At 34.7% G+C, this 23,954-nt stretch overlaps 1 protein-coding gene across 1 annotated transcript in view; it reads right to left on the bottom strand.

Moving 5' to 3' along the window:
- LOC149770911 (E3 ubiquitin-protein ligase rnf213-alpha-like) overlaps positions 1-23,954 on the bottom strand; it is a 512,819-nt gene that overhangs the window by 466,275 nt on the left and 22,590 nt on the right. The window contains exons 6-8 of the mRNA XM_089948996.1: positions 22,973-23,109; positions 14,258-14,332; positions 2,782-2,888 (exon numbers count right to left, since the gene is read on the bottom strand). Coding sequence (XP_089805122.1) covers positions 2,782-2,888; positions 14,258-14,332; positions 22,973-23,109 — 319 coding nt within the window. The remainder of the gene's footprint in view (positions 1-2,781; positions 2,889-14,257; positions 14,333-22,972; positions 23,110-23,954) is intronic.

Raw genomic sequence — 23,954 nt, 5'->3', positions numbered from 1 at the left:
GGAAAGAAGAAAGGTATGTTAAAAGAGAAAACAAAATTGATTAAACAGCAAACAAGTTGGGAACTATTTCTAAGAGCAGATCATGATAATTGGATATTTTAATGATACAGACCTGCATAACAAGTGTGATAAAAGCCAGATAAAAAATAGTCACTAAAGTTTTGATAACCCCAGCTAATCATAAGATCACATCATCGAGGGTACAAATCTTCCTAATTACACCCATCTAATGATAACAACTCTATTTTATCAAGTTTAATCAAAATCTGATCAGAAACACAATCTCTAGTTTGGTAAGAAGTTTAGTCAATTAGATATCTGTGGATCCTGCTCATCAGTGAACTTGTGCAAAATCCTGATCAGATAAACCTACATTTCATTGGAGATCAAAACTGGATCAGAAATATTGCCTCCAGAAAGGTAGCAAGTTCAGTCAATCTGCTACAAGAATGCTTCATTAATATGCATAGATTTGCTGATTTTTTAAATGTGTCCATGATCTTGATAATATTCAAAGTTTGATCAGAACTGGATCAGGACTATGGATTCAGTGGCAGCAAAGCTCATCCAATCAGATGCAAGACAACTTCATCATTATGCATTGATCACACTTTGAAATGGGGTCCAGTCCAACACCAAAAACTTACATAACTATTGGTGTAAAAATGCAGATCAATGTGACCAGCTTTTGGACTTAAGTCTATTGAACCCCTCCAGAAGAATGTACACAGTGAGTTTCATAACTGTAGAAATAAAAGTATCTGATAAATGGAGCTTTTAAATTACAAAAACATAAATTGAGCATAAAAGGGGGTCACTGTAACATACTTCATCCTACTGTATTTCCCCTTCAGAGGAATGTAGTTGTTGTTATTGCTGTTTTGAGTTCAATGCTATTTTTCAACACATCTTCAGATGAACATGGCAGCCAGTATATCTGGTGAAGGAAGAACCTGGAAAAATCCCAGGAAGAACCACTGACCCACAGGAAGTTACTGGCAAGCTTTCTCACACATCCATACTAATCAAGCCTGAGATTCGAATCCCCCTTCCCCAATGAAATGATCAGTCTCAAATGTAATATATATTCTTTCTTCAATGGAAAAAAGCATATCTCATATTCAAACTGCATCAGATACAGTTCTGACAATGCTAAAATCACAGTTATCAATAACAACTCAGTTCAGACCAGGATTCACTCAAGAGAATCAAGCAGAGAAGTTTGGACAACAGTACTATCCAGCCACTAATGAGTGCAAAGATGAACAATAATGACACATCCATCCATCCATCATCCATCCATCTACATATATACACATATAGATATATCCATCCAACGGATTTTAAGAACATAAACTTGGTGCATGTTTTTATTTATTGTCAGTGTGGTTGTAATTATGTGAGTGTTTGCACATGTGTGTATGTGTGTGGTGATGATATCTGACAATACTTAGTCCACCAAATATTTCTTTTGTAGTTAGTGTAATAAATGCTTCAATAAAACAGACAAGTTATTTTCTTTTATTCAGATTGGAATTTACAATCATTTGCTAATGAAAACATAGCTCATTCTCAATTGGACAATGTCACTTTTTGGTCACATGCACTAGTCCCATAAACCCCCCAACACTGTCAAGGAATGTATGAATTACTGAATTATACAATCAGGAAATCATACATTTATTATGTACAGTTATGTACTAGCAATCAGTATACAGTCAAACCTGTCAATAGCAGAAACCCATTGGAAAAGGCCAAACTGACCTTTGTAAAAAGTATCTTTTGTATGCATGTTCACCTTTCAAAATTGGTTTCTGAATAAATACAATGCACCAAATCTCATTACTGTTATTAGTAGGAGCAGTGTAACATATTATTATTAATGTACATGTGTTCTCTCCCAAACTTATGATCCACAAAACATTACTGTGTCCATCCAATAAATTAGATCACAGACTCCTAAGAAAAACAAACCAATCCAGGTTTGGTTTGTGTACCATGACAAAATACTAATTTTACTTTTAATCAACAGCTTAAATATGACTGAAACAGAAGAAGAACTCTCTCAATGTTTATAATTAGACTTAGAATTAATTCATACTTCAAAAAGTATCTGGATTATCCAGTTGCTCAACAGTCAGCTTATGTAAGAAGCCAGTTATGAATAGGAACGAAAAGAAGTCTTATGTTGCTGCAGTAACACATGAATTGAAAATACTGCCTTTACAAAGTTTATATTCTTGTATAGTGCTTGCCACTACAGCAATACAATGATACAAGATCTTTACACGTCAGGTCACTATCAGAGGTCAAGTCAGCTGATTCATTTGGGCTCATACATGTAACCTTGGTTGATGGCTTCTCTACATGTTGTGTTAACTTGCGCTGTAGCAGAATGCAGTCAAAAACTAATACAGGGAAATCAGGAATGGAAACCTTTGATAACAGTCATGAAAACAAATCACTCTTCAGAAAAACAAAAGATGAAAGAAAACCATTAGGTTGGTAATAAGTTCATTGATTATTGTTACAGACAGAACCAATGAACTACATCTGTGTTCATCCCCGCAAACTCCTGTCACACAAACATCATGTGGAGTGGGATGGGGGTAAGGGTATGTGGCATGAATCAAGAATGTGGGAGCATTTTCTCAAAAGAAAAAAATATGTAACAATTGTGTGGTTTATCTTTCAATTTTTAAGTTATGTTTGTCCTATGCCAGATGATGCCTAAATATGCAACCATATTGTAAAAAGAAATGAAAATGCCATAAAAATTACCTGATCAAGGGTTGTCTGAGGTGTACACATCAGTACCTCATCTTCCTGAGGTAGAGGTTGGTTGGGATCCATCATGTAGATTGACAGAACCGTGGACAGGACTTCAGCTAAAAGTATTGTGACCAGTAGAAATACACTAGAGGATATAAAAACTCAAAATATTTAGCTCTACATACTTTTCACTCTGTTCCCAAGGTTTAATAATGGGCTACAACACATTCATGATTTTATCCATAATTAATTATATAAAAAAGATGTGTTATTATTTATAGGTACTGAATTTGTATTTATGTTTCCTTTCTGTTGTACAGGAGGGAAAAAATGTAAATAGATGAGAATAATTGGGCACATCATCTTTGGTGACATTTTTTTATCATGTAGGAGCATAATCATAAATTTAAAAAAGCATTCTGGTACAAAGGCCAAGCTAGTCTGTACAAATTATACATGTACTGTCAGTGTTGGTTTAATTCTGCCCAGAAATGTTTTTGAACAAAAAATAATCTTTTTAAGTGTAAGTCATATAAAGATATCTTGATTTTAGTAATTTGTGACTATATCAGAGATACGTCCAAGTTATGTGTACAAAGTACTATACTGAATCAAGATTGTTTTCTGACCCTTGTCAACTTTTCTTGATATGATGTATATTGCATTACCAGGAGGTACATTTAATTTCTGACATAAGTTTATGTTGATCTATCCACTGCCATAAAAACCACGTGCTGAAGAAGACACTAAAATTGTCCAATATTTCCAGGTATTTCCCAGCAATGGGTCTAACTACAAATTATTCACTAAACTTAAAATGATATCAGTATATTTTTATCCTCTTTATGCCATTATGCTATATCTTAATTTAAAAATGGCTTCAAATCTGCTGCTAAACTTGCTGCTTAAAATCAACAATGAATTACTCAAACTTACAAATCAACTGAAAAGATTAAAGTTAACAAATTCAAGCCAACATTCATTTTTCATTACAAGCAAACAGATGAAGAAAAACAAATGCTTCCCATTTGCAATTCAAATGGCATTCACGTTCATGGCAGTCACCAAGCAAGACAATATCCCTCTTTGACCATGGCTTAATTATGAAAACTCAAATTATATGCATTTACAATGTAGCATGACACTGGTAGTCCCACTGTGACTACACTGTATTTGATATTATGACAAATACCCTAAGTTTCTCTTACTCTTTACATCTTTAGTAGCTGGTACTTTTCCAGGAGGACCATGTGACAACAATTTCTTCCTCCCATTAGAGAGAAACAAAAGCTTCCAGAACAATGGATTGTCCCTGCAGAATTCCATGCACAAACTTATCATGCATACTTCGACTCTTCATTCCTTTTGAGGAAGCAGCCTTATTTAGTGGACCATTAATGCAGGGTGGGAGAAGGAAATCTGGCAATAGCAACAGGTCAGTACTATATCATTAAAATTAGTCCCCCCTGCAAAAAAAAGCTACATTTTATTATTAGTAATATCAGACCTGTTGCTACTAGATAGCTAAATTAGTTTGGTGGGAGACAGATGATCCCACAGGTGATGAACAAATAAAACAAACACAAGGGATACTCACCCTCAATGAAAAGCAGGAGTCTGCTGTGGGATGGAATCTACATGGGCCACTTTCTGAGCAACAATGATTGGGCCCTGTGAGAAAATGCCTTTGCTTTGATGGGCTAACAAGTGAAGGTAAAAGTAGGACAAAGTAGTAGGATAGTGCCGAAAAGCAGATGTCAGCACATCCTCCATAGATGAATGAGTTAGATAGGCCCATGAGACAGCAATGGTTTAAACCTCATGGGCTTTAACTTTCCTGAAAGACAGGTCCCTATCCTTGAGATAAGGTCGGGATGGTCCACCAGCCAATTGAGAAGATTGTTGAACCAGGATATCTCGGGCACAGAGGAGCAATCAAAATGATCTGAGCAATGGAGTGCCTGACTTCGTGTAGGACCTGTGGAATGATCCTGAAAGGTGGAAGGCACAAGTGAACAGATGATCCCAGTCCAGGTGAAAAGCATCTACTGTGACAGGAGGTCCCTCCTCTGAGATAAGGTCCTGGCATGGTCCACCAGCAGATTGGGAAGAATGTGTAGGACCTATGAAATGATCCTGAAAAGTGAATAGACAATCCAAGTCCTCTGGTCGAGGACTGGGGATACATAAAAGGGGAGCAGGTAGTTCATTTGGTGGCAAATAAGTTCACCAAAGGAGTTTCCCTAAAGTTAGAGGTGGGAGTATGCTACGGATAGGTCATGTTACCATTCTGTGAGGGCTATCTTCCGTTTCCTTCAGAGACTGTTCACTAAAATATTCTTCCTGCCAGGAATGTGGTGAATTTGGAGGGCAATTCCTTCTGAAGCTGCAAAACAAAGAAGAGGTTCCAAACCTCTCAACAGAGAGAATGTGCATGGGTGCCTACTTGTCTCCACTGGAATGTTACCACCAACATGTTGTCGGAGACAATGATGCAGTAACCTCTTATATGGTGAATGAAGCCCTAATGCCTAAGAACATTGTCCTCACATCCAAATTGTTAATGCGAAGTGTTTATTCTTCCCGGGACCATGATCCCCGAAGAATCAGCCCTTCCAACTCTAGATAGGCACCCCACTATGAATCTCATGTATCTGTGAACAGGTAAAAGTGAGATTCAAAGGGGTTATGGGGACTCTGGCCAGAAACCAGTCCTGATCTGTGCACCAAATCAGATGACAGTGAAATCGTGTCCCAAAGAAATCAGAGCGTATTAGGGGATCCTGTGAGGTTTCATGCTGCTAAAAGAAAAAACTGGCAAGGATGAAAGTGCATTCTGCTTAAGGGAACCAGGTTCACTATGGAGTTCAAGGGTCCCAGCAGAAAGAGAAAAAAGTAAGCTGATAACATGTTTTTCCCCTGCAAGAACAAATTCATGACTTCATGAACACTCATGAACTATTCATGAATGTGCATGAACTGTTCTTCAAATGTTCATGATCAGGTCATCATTTGAGTTCATGAACAAATGTTCATCAAAGTTCCACAACTAAGTTCATGAACACTTCATGAATTTTGAAGCATCATACATGAAGTTCCTGAACACACTGATGAACATTTATGAACTATTATAATATCTTTAAAGTTCCTTAAATGTCAAGAACTTGGTTTATGGACAAGTCAAGTACTCTGATGAACCACAAAGATAATTCTTCAAAATGTTTATGACATTTCTATACCATTATATTCATAAAATGTTTATGAAAATTCATTATACAAACTTCCTCACAATATTTGTGAAATATAAATAAAGATGAATAATTTTTTTTTAGAAATGATATGAATTCTGTATAAATGTTCATAGCAATCTTTTATTCAATAATTGTGTACTTAACCTAAGTAGTTTTGGATTAATATGGAAAAAATATTTTCTGGCCAGCATAAGCAAAATGTACTTGCTATAAAAGCTTTCAATGACTTTGTTCAAATGTTTTTGTCCATTACTGCCAAAAACTACATATTCTGGTAACTTTGCCGTAAAAACCAAAATATGTAAACAACGATTATACTAACTGGATGATTGTGAAAGAAGATGTTATATGATTGGTTAATATACGTGCAAGATTTCAGCAGCTGAGCCTCCATTTTCCCACAAACAAAAGAGCACACAAACAGCTCAGCAACAGTAAAATCCTCAAGCAAAAAAATGTGGACTCCCGTGGAATGGGCAGATGAGAATAATTTCAATATCATTTCTTTTAAGTATGTAGAAGTGCAGAGAAGAGATTATGAAGAATATGAAGAAAATGATTTGGTGAGAGCAAAATTGGGAGGAAAAGTGTACCCAGCCAGGATTGTCAAAATTATGATGAGTATCTTGGTCATTCATAATTATTTCAGTGGAAGTTATATGGATATTTTATTGGTTTTCATATGTCATATTGGTTTTAACCAAACTGATGATAAATGATTTTTACAGACCCAATTTAGACTTGCTCTTCAAATTTTTGAAAATCACTAAACATTACTCTCCTTACTTATTCTAAATCATGCCCCCCTTTTCTATCTCAATACAATACGTGGTACTGCATCTACGATAGGAATTTAGATGTTCAGTATTGTTTTCTATTTTGTGACATCACTATTTCTATGATTTGATGTAATTTGGTAAATAAAAAAATAAAAAATTAACTAGCTAATGTGTCAAATTGTACACAATACAGAAGCAAATAACGTGATGAAACTGGAAGAGGTATGCAACATGCAGAGTTGGACGTATTAGTGACATTAGGGCCAATACCACAGAAGTCTGATGTTTTATCAACAGAAAATGGCAAAAATTTGTGAAAGCACAAAATAACCGTATCTGTACTAAAAATATATATACAGATAAGGTTATTTATTGTAACGATGTTGTCAAAAAATTGTCATATTTTATTGATAAAACATCTGACTCCTGTGACTATACCTATGGCAGGTCAGTTTCAGTTAAAATACAACCTGTGACAAAATTCTCCAAATAATATAAATGCTCAGTAAGTTATGTATTAATTATAAGGGATTAAATAATTTTGAGATGGATCATAATTTTTCCAGTAAATAAAGCGGGGTACATTAAAAATGTGCTAAAAGCTGAAGACAATGTTGATCATTATAAGGTTATCTGTAATTAACTAACTTTATCTTTATCTAACTTTATCCTTCTTTCAGACAGCAGAAAAGGATCCTATGGCATGGAAGAGACATGAAATAGTGACTGCTGTAGCAATGTTAAAGATCCAAACAGTAATCGGATGGAACACCTCAAGTTGCAGATGGAGACATTCAGTAGGGACAATGGATGGGATCTGATTAAATTATAGACCCTGAACATCTTCACAAAAGAAGAATTGTCTGACAGGTCAATCTCAGGTAAAAAGATCAGTAAAGTCAGGAGAAAACCAAAGACAGCATCTTGACAATGAAAGTTAAATATGCTTGCACAGTTGATTGAACACAACTGCCCCAGTATCTCTTCAAAAATTTTCAAAGAAAAATTACAGAACATACAAAAAATGTTGTGAAGAATAAAAAAAAAAGAATATCGCTTGTCAATTTACATGTTCTTTGTTGTATATTAGAAATTTTATCTGAAATTAAATACTGTTTTTAAGATAATATGTTGCAATTTTTACTGTTTTAAAACCCCACCTCCAATGTTATTTCGTGATTCAGGATGAAATGTTGCTGTAGGTGTTTGTAAGTTTGTAGGATTATCAAATTTTTTAAAGGAACTATTCATGAACAGTCATGAATCATTCATGAGAAACTTTACTCATCATAGTTCAAGAATATGCTCATGCATTGTTCATGAATGATGATGATCCAATTTGTGGACTTTTATGAACTGTTCATGAATTCAGTTCATGAATATTTCATGAACTGTTCAAGAACTGTTTGTAAAGTGTTGGTTCATGAACAGTTCAAGAATTGAAAATTTCATGAACTGACCATTTTCAGTTTGTGAGGAAATTCATCACCAAATAGATAAAATCTTGAGATGGAGTGAGCTCTGATTTCTCAAAGTTTGGCAGAAGACCCAGCCTGGTCAGTATGTACCAATAATGAGACAGACCTTGTCCTGAGGGACTCAAGATGGCCACTGTGGATCAAGCAATTGTCAAAATATTGGAGAAATGGGATACCTAGTGACCTTAAATGGACTTCAGCTACTTTCATGACCTTGGTAAAAGCTCTGGTTGAGGAGACTAGGCCAAATGGCAGAATTCAAAACTGGAAGACTTCACCATCCAAGCAAGGTACTTCCAGTTTGGGGTAAAGTTAAGAAGTGAAGGTATGCATCCTGAAGATTGAAGGAGACTATTCAGTCACCAAGTCTTATGGCATTCTTGACTGAGACTGTGGTCTCCATCTTAAACGGTTCCTCCAGCAGAAATATGTGAGATAGGAAAAGTCTATAATTAGACGGGACTTCCACTTTGTCTTGAGAACCAGGAAAATCTGGAAATAGGTAGGATATTGGTCTTTTAACACCCTCTCTACTACACCCTTCTGAAGAAGGTAATGAACCTTTCCTATAAGTGAACCAGATTTAACTGGTGGAAGAAAATGGGGAATCTTACTAGACAAGAGAGATCCTGGAACCAAAGCTGGTAGCCATCTTTTATGGTAGAAAGAATCTGGCCATCAAGTGTATGCAAGACCAAGCTCTGAAAAGAGGTTTTATTCTGATGCCAACAGGAATCAAAGGAAGAGGTATGATCTGCATAACAGGAGTCCCTTATAAGGGCTGACCACCTTTGTCATTCGGAAAGGGGGAAGGACCTGCAAAGTACCTCCTTGGGCCTTTGCATTGTGATCTTCCAGTGCCCACCTGAGGAAAGTGAGCTCTGACATTGGGATGTTGCTTGACGGTGGCTGCGCAGCTTTAATGAATTTAGCTGATGGACAATGACTGCAGTCAAGCTGAATTCACTTCTTTGGCAGTTCTGAAGAGCCAGGAGCAGATACAAGGGACTGGTGTTGATGGTCTCTCAAATTCTGAGTGAAGGGTCTCCACATCCAAGGGGGCAGCCCTCCAAAGGATCTTACTGTGCCCTAGTAAGACCTTGAAAGTGTCCAGAGCAACATCCCTGTGGAGGTGGAAAAGCTCCACTTATAAGTCCATGAACAAAGACACTAAATCAATGCATGCCTAGTTTTTGCCACTGCTTCCAACCAATGATGAAGAGACATTGGTGATAGAGATTCCTCTTCCAGCAGGCTGAGCAAGGTCATTATGCAAGGCAATGGTTACTAATGACCTAATCTTTTGCTCTAAGGATTCCAGAGTTTTAACTGGATGATGAAGCCAGGTCTCCATAGAAATACCCACTTGAGCAACTTTAGCATCAAGATGAGCAGTTTAGTAGGCCAGGAAGGAGTATGAACCTTATAGCTAGAAGCAGATACCAAGAGTCACAATATAGATGTGGGGGGGGGGGACCAGACCTATGACTTACATTGTCTAGCAGTCTTGGCTCTCGCTAAACCTTTGAGAAAGCTACTTGATCATAACCAAGGAAGTAACAAGATCTGGTCTCAAGTTTGCCCCAGAAATGTTTCTCCAAACTGGAAAGAATGTCACCAGAACCTGAAGGTTTAGCACACAGGTCACTGGGCAAGAGGAGGCAACCTTGTTTACCACTTTATCAAAGGACCAGTTCTCCTCCTCCTCTGCCTCCTTAACCAATAGGTGAGAGGGGCAGGGGACCCAAATGGAGGGGTTACCACATTAGCCTGTTCTGTGTCAAACTTGTTCACATCAACTGGGACAGAAAGGATATTTTCATCCTACTCTCCTGGGAGGCAGTACTATGTGAACCAATGTCTCTCTGTTGCAGAGGTTTGGGAGAGGAAGAACTTGAACCAGTAACCAGAAGCCGACGGACTGTTAGCAGCGGACTCAGGAGATGGGTAAAGTTAACTCTCCAACCATTTTGAGCCTTTGAAAGAGCATCTATCCCCTGACCCAAACTTTTAAGATGATGTAGGTCCACTGCCCACAGCAGCAACCTCACTGCCATGTGGCCAAGGTCCTGCAGTCCATTGCTGCACATATGGAAAGGGGCAATCACTTCCCAACAATGGAAGGCCCCACATCCCATAATGATTTAGAGACATAATAGAGAAGGTGGGAGATGTTGATCAGGTCTCCTTTCTTAATTTAGCATCAAAGAAATGATTCCCTGTCCCCTGTGAGATGAAACAGCATTTAGGTTAGGGGGGACTTGGCCCAATCCTTATCACGATACCATAGTGGCTCAAAAAACCAGTTCCAGGTAACCTGACAAAGACTCATCAGGTGACTCAGATCTGTAGGAAGACCCTTTCCCATACATGATAGTCTTAGATCTGAGCTCTCCCCTTACCAGGGGACTCGATCCCACTGCTGAAAATGGAACCCAGGGACTGAAAATGTGCTCCCCTCCCCCAAATTCACAGCTGCTAGTGATTAGATTTTCTGACCATTATAGCAAAAAGTTTATGTCCAAACAGTTCAAAATATGTTTAAAAAGTTAAATTCTTGTAACCATCTTAAAATCTAATCAGATCATCAATATAAAAATACACATATGCCTAACAAATATCATTTGTCTACCTCATTTGTATTTGCTTCAACTACCCTAACGAGGTGTTTGTTGAAACTGTTCAAGTCCAAAATGTTCAAAACTTTGTTAAAAAGAACAGAAAAATGATCTACAATGGCCTGAACATATAGCTTAAACATGTTAACAAGGTTTCTATTAAATGTTTTCAGAAAGTTTAAAACCATGCCAAAAAAATTGTAAAAAATCTAATCCTGTCAGCTACTTATGACCATAATATAATAAACTGCTCCAAGTTAAATAGTTTTTCTGCTCTCACAATAAAATAAAAATGGGATGAATGAATGAAATTACTGATAAACAGCAGCAAATTAATATTCCTTCTACTGCAATCAAACTAAAAGCATAAAAGCTATGTATATGTATCCTCCACTAAGGAGTTCAAAACGTTTTTAAAAATGCATGAAAAATGAAATGTAAAGTGATGATATGGATTTCCAATTTTAACAACCAGTTTGACAGTAATCTTTCTCGTCAACTGTATAGGTATGTATTTATTATTTTTGTACAACAAGGATGAAATCTTTTAAAAACGAGAAGTCCAAATGGGCCTGACATCCTTGATCTAGCTGACATCCGCCTAATAATCAAATGAAAGATAAGCTGGCCAAGAAATATGAATCCTTAGGATGATTTCCACTGAAATTTCTCCAAAGCTGTTGATGCACTTGTTATAAAAACAACTGTGTGTCAAAGTTTCTTTAAATCTAGCAATTTGGTCTATATCTGACTGTACATCTGCCACATGAGTCAAGTATTAATGGCAGGACATTCTCAAGTTAATAAAATTCTTCAGGGGTTTTATTTTTTCCAATGAAATTGTATACATATTTTTCTAGTTTAAGTTAATGCAGCATATGGAAGCAGAATGGCATTTGTATATGTGCACAACAGTATTCAAGCCAGTACACTTTCTCTCAAACTTGATCAAAATTTGGCTATTCTTTATTTAGCGGCGGCCTTACTTGATTACATCTTGCATAATTTGTACAAAATTAAAAGCCCTTCATGAAGGAATGCTTTCTTTAAAATTTCTTAAAATTCTGTTCAGGTTAAATCACCTATTGGACTTACTATTTTTAGTTAATGGATGCTCTATTTGATGGTGAATCAAAACCATTTGTAAAAGTCTGAACACTGTTAATTATACAAGAATGCTTTCAATCAAATTTGGTCAAATTCTCCTCAGCAGTTTCTGAGAAGAAGCCACTTCAAGTTTTGACATTTGTTTAGATATAGCAGTTATATCTGTTGGCAGATTTGCATTATATATGGAGAAATCTGAAAGCCCTTTATGCCAGGATGCTGTCTGAAATATTTGATCAAATTCTTTTGATCATTCTTTTTCTGGAAAAGCTGATTAGATGTTTATCTTGGTTTAGCGATGGTGGCCATACTTGAGAGCAAATCAGACCTATGTGTATAAATTTGAAAACCCTATATGCCAGGATGCTTTTTATCAAATTCTGTGGAGCATTTTCTACTGGAGAAGTCACATAAATAATTTTATATTTTTAGCAATGGCAATCTTGTTTAGAACATATCAGCATCAAATGTGAAAATTTTGAACTCCTCCATGCCAGGATGTTTATGTCAAACTTGTTGAAATTCTTTTAAGTGATTTTTGATAAGTTGTTTAAAAGGTTTCTCTCTTTTTAGTAATCATGTCCACATTTGACAGTAGATTAGCATCAATTGAATACATCTGAAGGAACTTCATACCAAAATGCTTTGCAGCAGATTTGGTCAAATTCTTTTGACCAGTTTTTAAGAAGTCAATTGAAAACATTTAATTTTTTTTAGCAAACTTCAGCCAGATATAACTGATGATAGGCACAAGATCCTCCTTTATGCCAGGATGCTTTCTGTAATATCTGGTCAAATTCTGTTCAGCAGTTTTTCAGAAGATTTTACTCAGAGGATTTTCTGTTTTTAGTAATGCTGGTTACATCTGGTGGCAGACCAGGATCATTTGAAAATAAATTAAAAGAGCTTTATGTCTGTGTGCCTTCATTCAAATCTGATCAAATTCTCTGAGCAGTTTTTGAGAAGACTGATTTGGTCTGGTCTTGTGGAGTTTAATGCCATTTTTTAGCACATGATAGGATATGTATGACAGTCAGTAAATTTGGTAGAGGAAGAACCCAGGAAAAACTACCAATCTACAGGAAGCTACTGGCAAGCTTCTTCATATACCCATACAAGACCTACCTGAACTCATATTGACAGAGGTGAGATGTGCCAGATGTGTGAGTGATTTGTAAAGGCAAGTGCCTTAGACTGCTTGGCCCACATGAACCACCTAGTTCTTTTTTCTGAAGAAACTATAAATACCATTTGTGAATGGAAAATGCTCGATGGATACTGGATGACAGATAAACGACCGTACCATAAGCTCATTTGGCCTTATGCCCAGGTGAGCTAATAAAAATGTAGGTGTACAGAATCTAAACTGTGACTGATCATAAATTCCAATGTTTTCTTTAAGCAAACATCTTTACCTTTACACAATCTTATATTAATACATAAATTCTACATAAAATTCTGCTGTGATATATAGAGTGCACTGTACGGTTCTTGACCTAACTTTTCTTTCTGAAATACTCCTTCACCCACAAATGTTTGTTACACTAAATTTGGGGAGGATGCTGCTACAAGGCATTCTAGAAAGAGTTTTTTGTTGTTGTTGTTGTTGTTGTGGGGTTTAACGCCATTTGTCAGCACGATAGGCTATACATGGCGGCCAGTATTAATGGTGGAGGAACAACCCGGAAAAACCCGGAAAGAACCACCGACCCACGAGAAGCTACTGGCAAGCTTTCTCACATGCCCACATTGGCTGAGTAAGAGTTCGTTTTCACAAACCGAAGTTCATCTGCAAATTAACATAAACAAAAACATGCTTTTGATACCATAGAAAAATTGACATACAAACTTAATAATGTGAGTTTTTTTAGTTCTTCAGCATCAAAGTTGTGATTCTGACAAAAATTACATTTTCATCAGCACTAAAATTTGCTGATATTCAGTGGAGACTTATTTTTTATTGTTTTTGCAGATGGATCAGTTTTCATTTTGTGTTGTGTTTAATAGCAACCACAAAATCCATGAAATCTGTTCCCAGAAGTACTAGTACCTTCAAGCACAATAAATGATTATGCTTGATGCAGCTGATTTGATCAACACACCATAGAATATTTTCATTTTGGCAAAACTAAATTCAGTTACAAACTAAAAATCATTAATCCCATGACAGAGATGTATACAGTCTATAGTCTTCCTTGCTAATACTAACCCCCCAAAAATGCATTCAATCCAACTCTTCTAAAAAGATTTACCTTTGGGGCAAATTATCAGATTGGGTGTTCCTGACAAAAAACTTTGTGGGAATTGTCTGTTAATTTGTCTGTGATCTGAAAAAAGGAAGAAAATATATACTGTTAGAAGTATTAGTTCAAAAATAGTTTTCTGTGCCTTGTCTTGGTTTTTGGGTGCAGTCATATCATCAAAATGAGCTGGGGAGTTGATAGTCTTATTTGCTTGAGTGTCTGACCATTTCACATATTTATTCAATTTAAGCACAAATATTCTACATTCATGCCAATATTTAATTCTTTCTCTGCTTACTTAATTCTTACCTATGGGACTTAGAGCACTTTCATCAATTGATCCAACTTCAACTTCAAGAAATACAATACACTGCTTTTTTCTGATTGCTATGCCCCCTTGCCCATATAGAGCACTTGTGGCACTTGTGGCAATCACACTGGAACATTTCACCTCCTTGTTTCACCAACCTTAACATCCCAGTCAACAAAGCATCCATACATTTAAACATTAGTAACTTACAATCCAAAATGAGGCTGAGTACTAATGAGCACATGAGAAATACAACTTTAGTTTTAAGGATATTGAACATTCTCAATTTTACTTTTGGATATGACCTAAACTTTGAGCACTTTTAAAGAGAACCACCAAATTCAAAAATGCTTTACATGATTGTGTGAACCCTGCCATTTTAACTAAATTCTGGCAAATTCTTAGTTTTAAAAATTGCAATCAATGATAAACCCATCCAGCACTTTTTTCACCACAAATTTACAAGGTTGGCACCTGGATTTATCATAGTAGAATCCTAACATGGTTTGCTAAAAAAAAAAAAATCTAAGCCATCTTCGAAATAAGCACCAGTTTAAAATATCAGAAATTTTCAAGGGGACCAATTTTTGTGGTTTTCACTGTTACCCCCGAATAAAAAGTTTAGCCTTGTATGATGATGCCCCCACCCCACCCATTTTCTTACTATGTTTCAATCATGCAAATTAATAAAGCTACTAGTATTTGATAAATCAACATCAATACTGTAATCTGGTAATAAAATTGTAGCTTTTGTAAGTGTTTTTCATATTTTAACCCTTTAAATAAAGAATTAAAGAGCATTTGTCCAGAAGCTGTAATTTCCACTCACTGCCTTAAATCAATATGTGAGATAAGGATAATGAGAAAGAATTGCATTCAAGTGCAACTGTTGTTGAAAACTTTAAATCCTGAAAGCACATTTCATTTGATCCAGGCATTTTTAATCCTGAAGAACAAGAAGCCCGTAAAATACTATAACTTTTGCTTGAACCTCATTATTTACGAAACACTATATACACCAATTACAACAGAGTATTATAGCTCAACCTCTACTGATTTTCAGACACAGCCACTGTCTCAACACTGTGTCAATTAAGTCTCCTAGTTGGCATAGGTTTATTTTTTTGTATTTTTTATATTGGGTATCTGTAGAGGCAAAACCATGAATATTTTACAAAACCATGACAATTTAGTCCCATAAAAATAACTGATATTGTAGTATCTAATCTGAATAATCCAGTCATTATATTCTGCCTCTTTACATTAAGTACATTAATGTCTGAAAAATTAGTCAAAATGTGTCAGTATAAGTATTATTACCTAATTCGAATAATTCAGCATCCTCTTGTAGCAAATGGTGAGAGGTAGAAAATAAAAGACTGGATTATTCAGGTTAATGATTTTCTTATATTCTGGCACAAAAAGAAGTCAGAGTTAGAAAAATATTTTATACATATGCAGTGGAGCATATAATGGTAAACTGCTGATACTGAAGCAGTTCATCTTCCATTTTGAATCTTCAATATTGATAAGGATATTGAATTCGTACTGTGAAGACTCAATAGTACCGACTTTATCAAACGTAACTGATTGACTGTCCAGTTCAAACAGCATGTAATGCACTTTTTAGGTATGGAGCTTCTAAGCCCTCACATAGTAGAGAGAGGGCATTTTTATTTGAGTTGCTAAGTATCCAAATTCTGTGCTTTGCAACATAATCCTACAGTTGTATTTTGTTTCTGGTTTTGGTATTTGTAAACAGCAAGTTCACTTCATTACCATTGAATGAATTTTCTGTGACATTCTGAGGGGCCAGAAAAGGTCTCCGCTGCCAGATGAATCTCAATCTTGCCAAGTTAAATGATTCCATAAAGAAACTAGGCGATGGCATTCCCTTCAATGTAAATGGTTGAAAGAATTAAAATGGCTGAGGCATCATGAGGAGAAACATATAAAGTACTGTTCTTCATGTAAAACAAATTCAGCAGTTGATGAACCCTCACCATTTGTCAAAGGAACAGACAATACAATTTAAAACTTCACATACCCTAGCAAACTATCATCTGAGCTTTAACATTTTTTAAAAACCATATGTCACTTAAACAAAGCAAAAGCCTGAAAGTTGATTGAAACTGCTTGAATTATGAGGCTGCAGCCACATAAGTAACTGCCATAGTTAATACTGCCAGACTAAGTTTAGTAAAGAAGCTGCAAACATCCAAATTTTGCAGTTTTATGATTGATAGTACAAGAGATTTCACCAGTGATGACCTTGAGAACATACATGCTAGAACATCCAACTAAGGTAAAATTGAGGACAATTTTCTTCATACTGGACCTGCAGATTCCAGCCTAGACATATATTGACACATCAACCAAGTCTTCAAGGCTCTGGAGTAGAGACTCTTATGAAAAAGAAACTTAGAGTAAGATTTACAAGCTGATGCTCTATCAAATATGCAGGGTAAGCAAAATAAAATGTGGGCTTCTTATAGACAGGGACCTCTAAGTTACAAGAATCAGAATTAAGTAATGATGACCAGTTCTGAAAGTGATGAAGATATTGATTATAAAATGGAGATGTCAGAAGAACTTGTTCTATGGTACATTCTTATTCATCTCTTGCCAGCTGTTTTTCCGTGCAAAACAATTTGGAGGACATATATTTGTTACATTTAAAATAAACTCATTCAAAATGAATAAAACAAGTTGTGAAAAAAAATTGTATACCAAATTATTTAATAATAACTGTGTCATTTTTAGTTCTGGATTTGCTGCTCCTTTAGTGCTAGTATTATTCTTCCACGAATAACTCGTTTCCTCTCAAGCTAATTATTTACAAAAATCATTATTTTCTTTCAGAAAATAATACAACTGAATTTAACCCAACTACACTCTTTTATTCCACTGTATTGTTTTTAAAAAAAAATAATTAACTGACAAAAAGCTGACTTACTACCTTAAACATAATTAACACCTTATTATGGGCATTTCAGGTAAAGATGGTGAAGTTTTCCTTCATCAGGTCTACAAAAAGTTCTGCAAGGATAATAATAAAGGTTAGTTGTTGTTGCTAGTAGATTTTTTTTCCTTTTTCTTCAGGAATGGACTTCACATCCTTTGTTCTGAAAGTATCATGTGCTGAAACAATGCAACTGGTATGCAGGATTGACCTTATGTCTATAATAGGGATCCTGGAAATTTGTTCAATTACAGGAATTTTTTATAGTCCAGGACATTAAGCTTTCATGCCTCTTGTCTTGTGATTAGTGGCTATAGAGTGTTCAAACAAATGAGAATGCATACTGACCATACAAGCTATTTGGCAACACCTCTACTGATTGTCCAACAAAGAAACAATGTGCAAACAAGACCTTATATTAAAAGTCATACAGGTCATGTAGGTGCATTTACTGAAATTAAACTAAACTTTAACTGTCCTAAAATTTAATACTAGAATGGTTTAACCAAAGCCTATTTAATCATGAATGAATGCTCTGCAACTTAAATGCCATTAAAAAACTTCCGAACAAAAATAATTGATTGCTAAGGACTTTCACAATGGTAGCCAGTTACTAAACCAGGTCAAGAAAAGAGAACATCAGGTCTATCAGAAAAAATAACAGAGTGTGTTATGTATATTTAATTTAATTGTTTGTTTGTCAGTTTAATTTTTTTATTTCATTACATGTTATTGTAATGTAACATTGTATGCTGGACTTGACCTTATCAAAAATTGAGTTCATTTCTGCTTGACCTGACTGACTTTTTTTTAATTTCATTTTATTTTAACAACTAATAAATAACATAGCTAAATTATTCTCTATGTGTAGGAGCATAATATCAGGATTATTATTCAGGTAAACAATAATAATAATAATAATAATAAAGACTTTATTTAGAGAAGGTAACTCAATTAGTTACAGAACTAATCTACCTTGAGGCCTTCTATCTGTTATGTATAATATATACATTATATACAACATGATGTGAAGAATCTGGCTTGACACTAGATAATTAAGTGATTTTAAAAATCAAAGAATCAAGCCTGGAACATATGCACAGGCACCTGTGAACACATAAACATATGTACAATATAAAATATTATCCAGCATTGAAAAATGCAGCTGTGAAAATGATGCAAAATTACAGAAAAGCAGGCAGTATTTATTGTACTAGAACTGTTCAATTGTCTAAAGATTTCATCCATTTGAGACACTGATTATGAAAAGAAGAAATGCTAGGAGCCTGCCTTATGTCACTGGGAATGTTGTTCCATACCAATGGACCAGTATATTGAAAACTTTTTTTAAACAATTCCTTCTTTGGCCTTTTTATAATGTAATTTTTACTTCTTATGGACCTTTAATTTGGAGTACCATCAGCATCTCTTTGGTGGAAGATATTGCTTAGATAGACAGGAATGGCTTTTCTGGACACTTTATATATTAATTTGGCCTTTCTAAGAAATATTCTTTCATGTGTTGTTAAAATCTTTGTAATATTCATTGCATCCTGAAAATTGTCTATTCATTAATCTAGAATTAAATGGCAAGCCCTCTTTTGAAGTCTTAAAAGTGTTGTTATATTTGAATTAGAGGTATTACCCCAAATTACATTACAATAGTCCAGATATGGCTGAATATAACTTTTATAAAAGATGACCTTATACTTAAGAGGAATGTATGTTTTGATTTTCCTTGGAAGCCAAAGATAAGAATTAACCTTTTCTGAAACATGTTTAATGTGAATAGACCAAGTAAGATTGTTATCTATGGATACGTCAAGAATTTTATCATGAGAGGTCATGTTAAGGCTCAAATTGTCAAACAGAACCTGAAGTTTGTCGCTATCTAACCTTGCTTGTTTCTGTTGCGTTGTAACTAGTAGGGCTTTCATTTTTTCTGTTTTCCTTGCACCATACTTGAAGTGTGTTGAAAGCATCTTGTAAGTTATTTTCAAGTACCATTTTGGTTTTACCCATCTCAGACAGTGTAGTATCATCTGCATAGAGGTCAGTGGAAGAAACTGAAGTTCCAATCTTAAGAGGTAAGTCATTGATAAATAGAATGAATAACAGAGGTCCAGGGATAGAGCCCTGTGGTACTCCACAATTAATATTTTTACTTTGAGAAAGTGGACCATTTAAAGATACTTTTTGCACTCTTTCGGTTAAGTAAGAAGTAAACCAGTTTAGGGAGTTTTCACTGCATTGATAGATTTTTAGTTTTTCAAGCAAAATTTCATGGTCTACAAGATCAAAAGCTTTACAAAAATCAACCATAACAGTGCCTACCATTTCTCCTCGATCTAATGCTTTCAGCCATTTATCAATCCAAGATACAAATGCAGTTTCACAGGAGTGATTCTGGCAAAAGTCAGACTGATTATCATGAATAAGATCAAAAGTCTTCAAATAGTTGAGAAAAGAATCATGTACATGTTTTTCTAGTAATCTGGAGACACAAGAAAGGATGGAGATGGGTCTGTAGTTATTTACATCATCTTTTGTTCCTGCTTTATGCAATGGTATAACCTTGGCAGTTTTCCATGTTTGTGGAAATTTATTAGACCTAATACTTTCATTGCAAATGAAAGCTATACTATCTACAATTGCAGGTGCAGCTACCTTTAGTAGCCTTGGTCCAATCATATCAAGTCCTGTAGCTTTTTACAATCATCCATTTTTTTAATATATTTCAACACAAATTCTGGATTCATTTCAGGAATTTCAAACTTTATATTGTTTGAGTAAATATGTTGATTTGGGTCAGGGTTTTGGACATTCCCAAGTGAATTTTACAGGTTATTGTGTTGTAAGTATGTAAGTCAACAAGGCTCATTAGATCATTCTAGAAAGTTATTTTCCATTAGGTAATGTTTTTTTTAAGAAAATGCTAACTGCGACCTGAGATCAAGTAGAGAACTATATAATCTCATTTTTGTGAGGATTTAATTACTCATGCTTTAAGATCTAGCAATTTAAGTTGTACTATGTTGTGACCAGTTTGGGCTGAATTTTATTTTCTTCAAATTATTGAATTCAAGTGATTATTTTCTCTGGAAATACAAAAGTGCTCTGATGAAATTCTTTCATAAAGACATTCACTGGGATTTATACTGAATTCAAACCTGGAATAATATTTCTGAGGTTCAACAAAAGACTTGACACATCAGCACTTCAATAGCTATCACAGACACGTCATCAACTTCAGTTTTGGATTTCTTTGGGACTTGTACTGAATTTTATTCAGGACTTTAAATTACTAGGACTTGTGTCTGATCTGATTCTTGGATTATTTTTGGATTTAATTCGCAATACCATAAGTTATGTTTTCTTTTCTCACTTTGTATTCCAAGGAAATATATTATTTGTTAAATTTTACAAAGCTTGTTGTCTTTCACTTTTTCTTTTACTTATTTTAAGAGCATAGATTTGTAACAGGGTAGTACAAATTTATTTTCAACACATGCTGCTTTCATTGTGACATCACAACATTCGACATTCAATCCAACTTGTACTGAATCACACCTTTATGTTAACCTCATCAAATAATGCCTACATTATTTAGCACTGATTTTGCCACAAGTACAATATTATTCTTGTGTATAAGCTTATTTAGCATTGATTTTGCCACAAGTACAATATTATTCTTGTGTATAAGCTTGTTCTCATATAAGCTGACCCCCTAAACTGAATTGGTAAAAACATTACAAAATGCATGACCCATGCATAAGCTGATTCACAAGTCTGAAATGACATCAAAACATGCATGCAGGAAGTTGTAAATGCATTTATTTAGGCAAACTTATATTAGCAAAAATTATGTGCATGCCTCTGTCAGGATTGGCATGTAAGATTATTACATGGAAATGTTGTAAGTTAAAATAATCTGTTTCAAAAGTCAATAAATTTATACAATTTTCTGTTTTCTTATTGTTTCTGCCCAATTCAGATTTGTGTATAGTTTGATCGGATGATGACAAGAATTGAGCATTCACAGTTTGCTGTTATACTACCTCTCCTTTCTGACTCTAGTTAATTATTGTTTATTTATGCAGTATTGCATTAGAAGTTTGTATAAAAATGCACCAGTAATTATGCTTTTATTTTGCCCTGAAACTGTAAATATTGAATTCATTAAAATGTGATACCAGTGTGACAACAAAGAAAAACAACAGGGTCTGGTTCATTGCTTGCAATTACATTTATTTAGTAAGCATATTTACATCATGGTGCCATCGTATGTACATTGAAGGTTTGAACTTGCACTGAACGAAGTACATCCCATGGATTTGAATCATAGGCACCATTGCATTAAACTCTCCAGAATAGAATAATGAAGTTTCAGAAATAATGCTTCAAAAATTATTGCAATATAAAAAAAACTATGTTGTAGTTTGATGTAAGTAACTTTAAACCTTGTTTACACAGCTACAGAAATCAAGCTAATATTATGGAGTAAAAGACAATTACACATCAAAGTACCGGTGTAGCTGCTGGACAAAATTCACTCTTAACCCAAGTCAGTTTCCGGTTTTTACCGATTAACTGACCTGGATTGACATCAGAAAACAAAAGATGAATCCACCAATAATAAACAAAGGTGATGCCAAAACAAATAGCTTTCCTATGTGTGGAAAATTTTGAATTTGTTCAGTCAAAACACAAAAGTAAAATAGATCAATGATGATCTTAATCTATATTCTGTATTTCTCTGGGTAACATGTTAATAATGACCTTCCAAAGGAATATGGATTTATGAAGATCCAAATAAAGTGAATAATTGCAATTTAAGGGTATGTGCAATCAAATTCTAACAAATGACACCCATTACAGAAATAGTCAGTTCGGAATGCCTGCATAACTTGTATGAAACTTACAAAAACAGCCTTTTAATTAAGTTTTTGATCTACAGGACATATCCAGCAAAGTACTGCAATTCAAGTAATTCTGTGAAATGCTTGTTTTTAACTTTACACATGCATTTTTTATTGAAGTATCAAATTATATAGTTACTCAAATTCTCTTTAAATTTACACGGAGTTTTATGAACAGGGTTTTTTTTACTAAAAAGAGAGAGTAATCTAAAATATAATTGGTAACTGAATAAGAAATATTAGGAATCTTGTATTCAGTACTATCAACTATAGGTACAATTTTTATAATAATCGCTGAGATAGTGACCTGTCCTTATTACTTGGCACATTATGATAACTGTACCCTAGTTATAATGTACATACCTTTGTTATGTTTTATCAAAATCTCTTACACTAATAGTTCAAAAGATGCATCTCTGACATGTATTACTAATGTATGGATCTATTAATAGATGGTTGGCCAGAACATGCCTTAGAAGTGAGCATACAAAAATTTCAGTGATACAGAAATATTAGGAGTCAAGTATGCATACCTTTTTCAGCAAGTCTTCTCAGAATGAGTCCAAGATGTTCAACACTGAGATAGTCAGTCACACTGGACGACACAGAGGCCAGAAATTCTTCCCATAGGACTTCCATATCTTTGATTAATGGATCTACATCCATGTCTCTGTGAGAAGAAAAGAATATATATATATATATATATATATATATATATATATATATATATATATATATATATATATATATATATATATATATAATAAATGATTTGAGGATTACAAATCTTTCCTAATGCTTCAAAACAATCAAGAAACATTTTGAAATTCATTATTTTAGCTACAATGCAAATCCATTTTATGGAACCTGCTGTTATATTGTCTCTGATCACTTAATGAGTAATCACAACAGTATCCATTCACTGTTTTTTGCCAAATTTAAGAGACAACCAGACTACCGGTTCTGGATTTAAAATATTTACATTAAGGTACCCCAGTAAACAATTACATCTTGTCTTGACTTAACAAACACACACACACACACACACAAAATCACACACTTTCTTATACCTAAACTTTTCACTGTAAGGCTGTGGTTGTGCAAATGTGCAATTAAACCCCCATCATATATACTTTATACCTCAAATGCAAGCCCTCCACAAACTTTTGTCAAGGTATGTGGTCATGTTATGTTAAAACCAATTCTTTCATTCTGTCACAGTGACATTGATCTTTGACATTTTTTAAACCCAAATCAACTGGCTTCTTTCATACTCAGAGTGTAAACCACCCACAAACTTTGGTGAAGTTAGATGGTTTACAATTTGTTCTTTTGCAGAAACCATTTTTATTTATCAGCCACTTTGGAACTTAAGTTCTATTGGCTTATTCTTTACTCCAAGTGCATGCCATCCATAAAACTTGGTTTAGATATGTAATGTGCAACTGAATTAAATGTTCTTTGGCAGAAACCACTTGTTTACTTTCAGTCACTGTGACTTTGACCTCTGGCCTT

This window comes from Sinohyriopsis cumingii, unplaced genomic scaffold (genome assembly GCF_028554795.1).
Source record: "Sinohyriopsis cumingii isolate HCF-2022 unplaced genomic scaffold, ASM2855479v2 utg002226l, whole genome shotgun sequence".
In the NCBI taxonomy this organism is placed as follows: domain Eukaryota; kingdom Metazoa; phylum Mollusca; class Bivalvia; order Unionida; family Unionidae; genus Sinohyriopsis; species Sinohyriopsis cumingii.
This window is presented reverse-complemented; position numbering and strand designations above follow the sequence as displayed.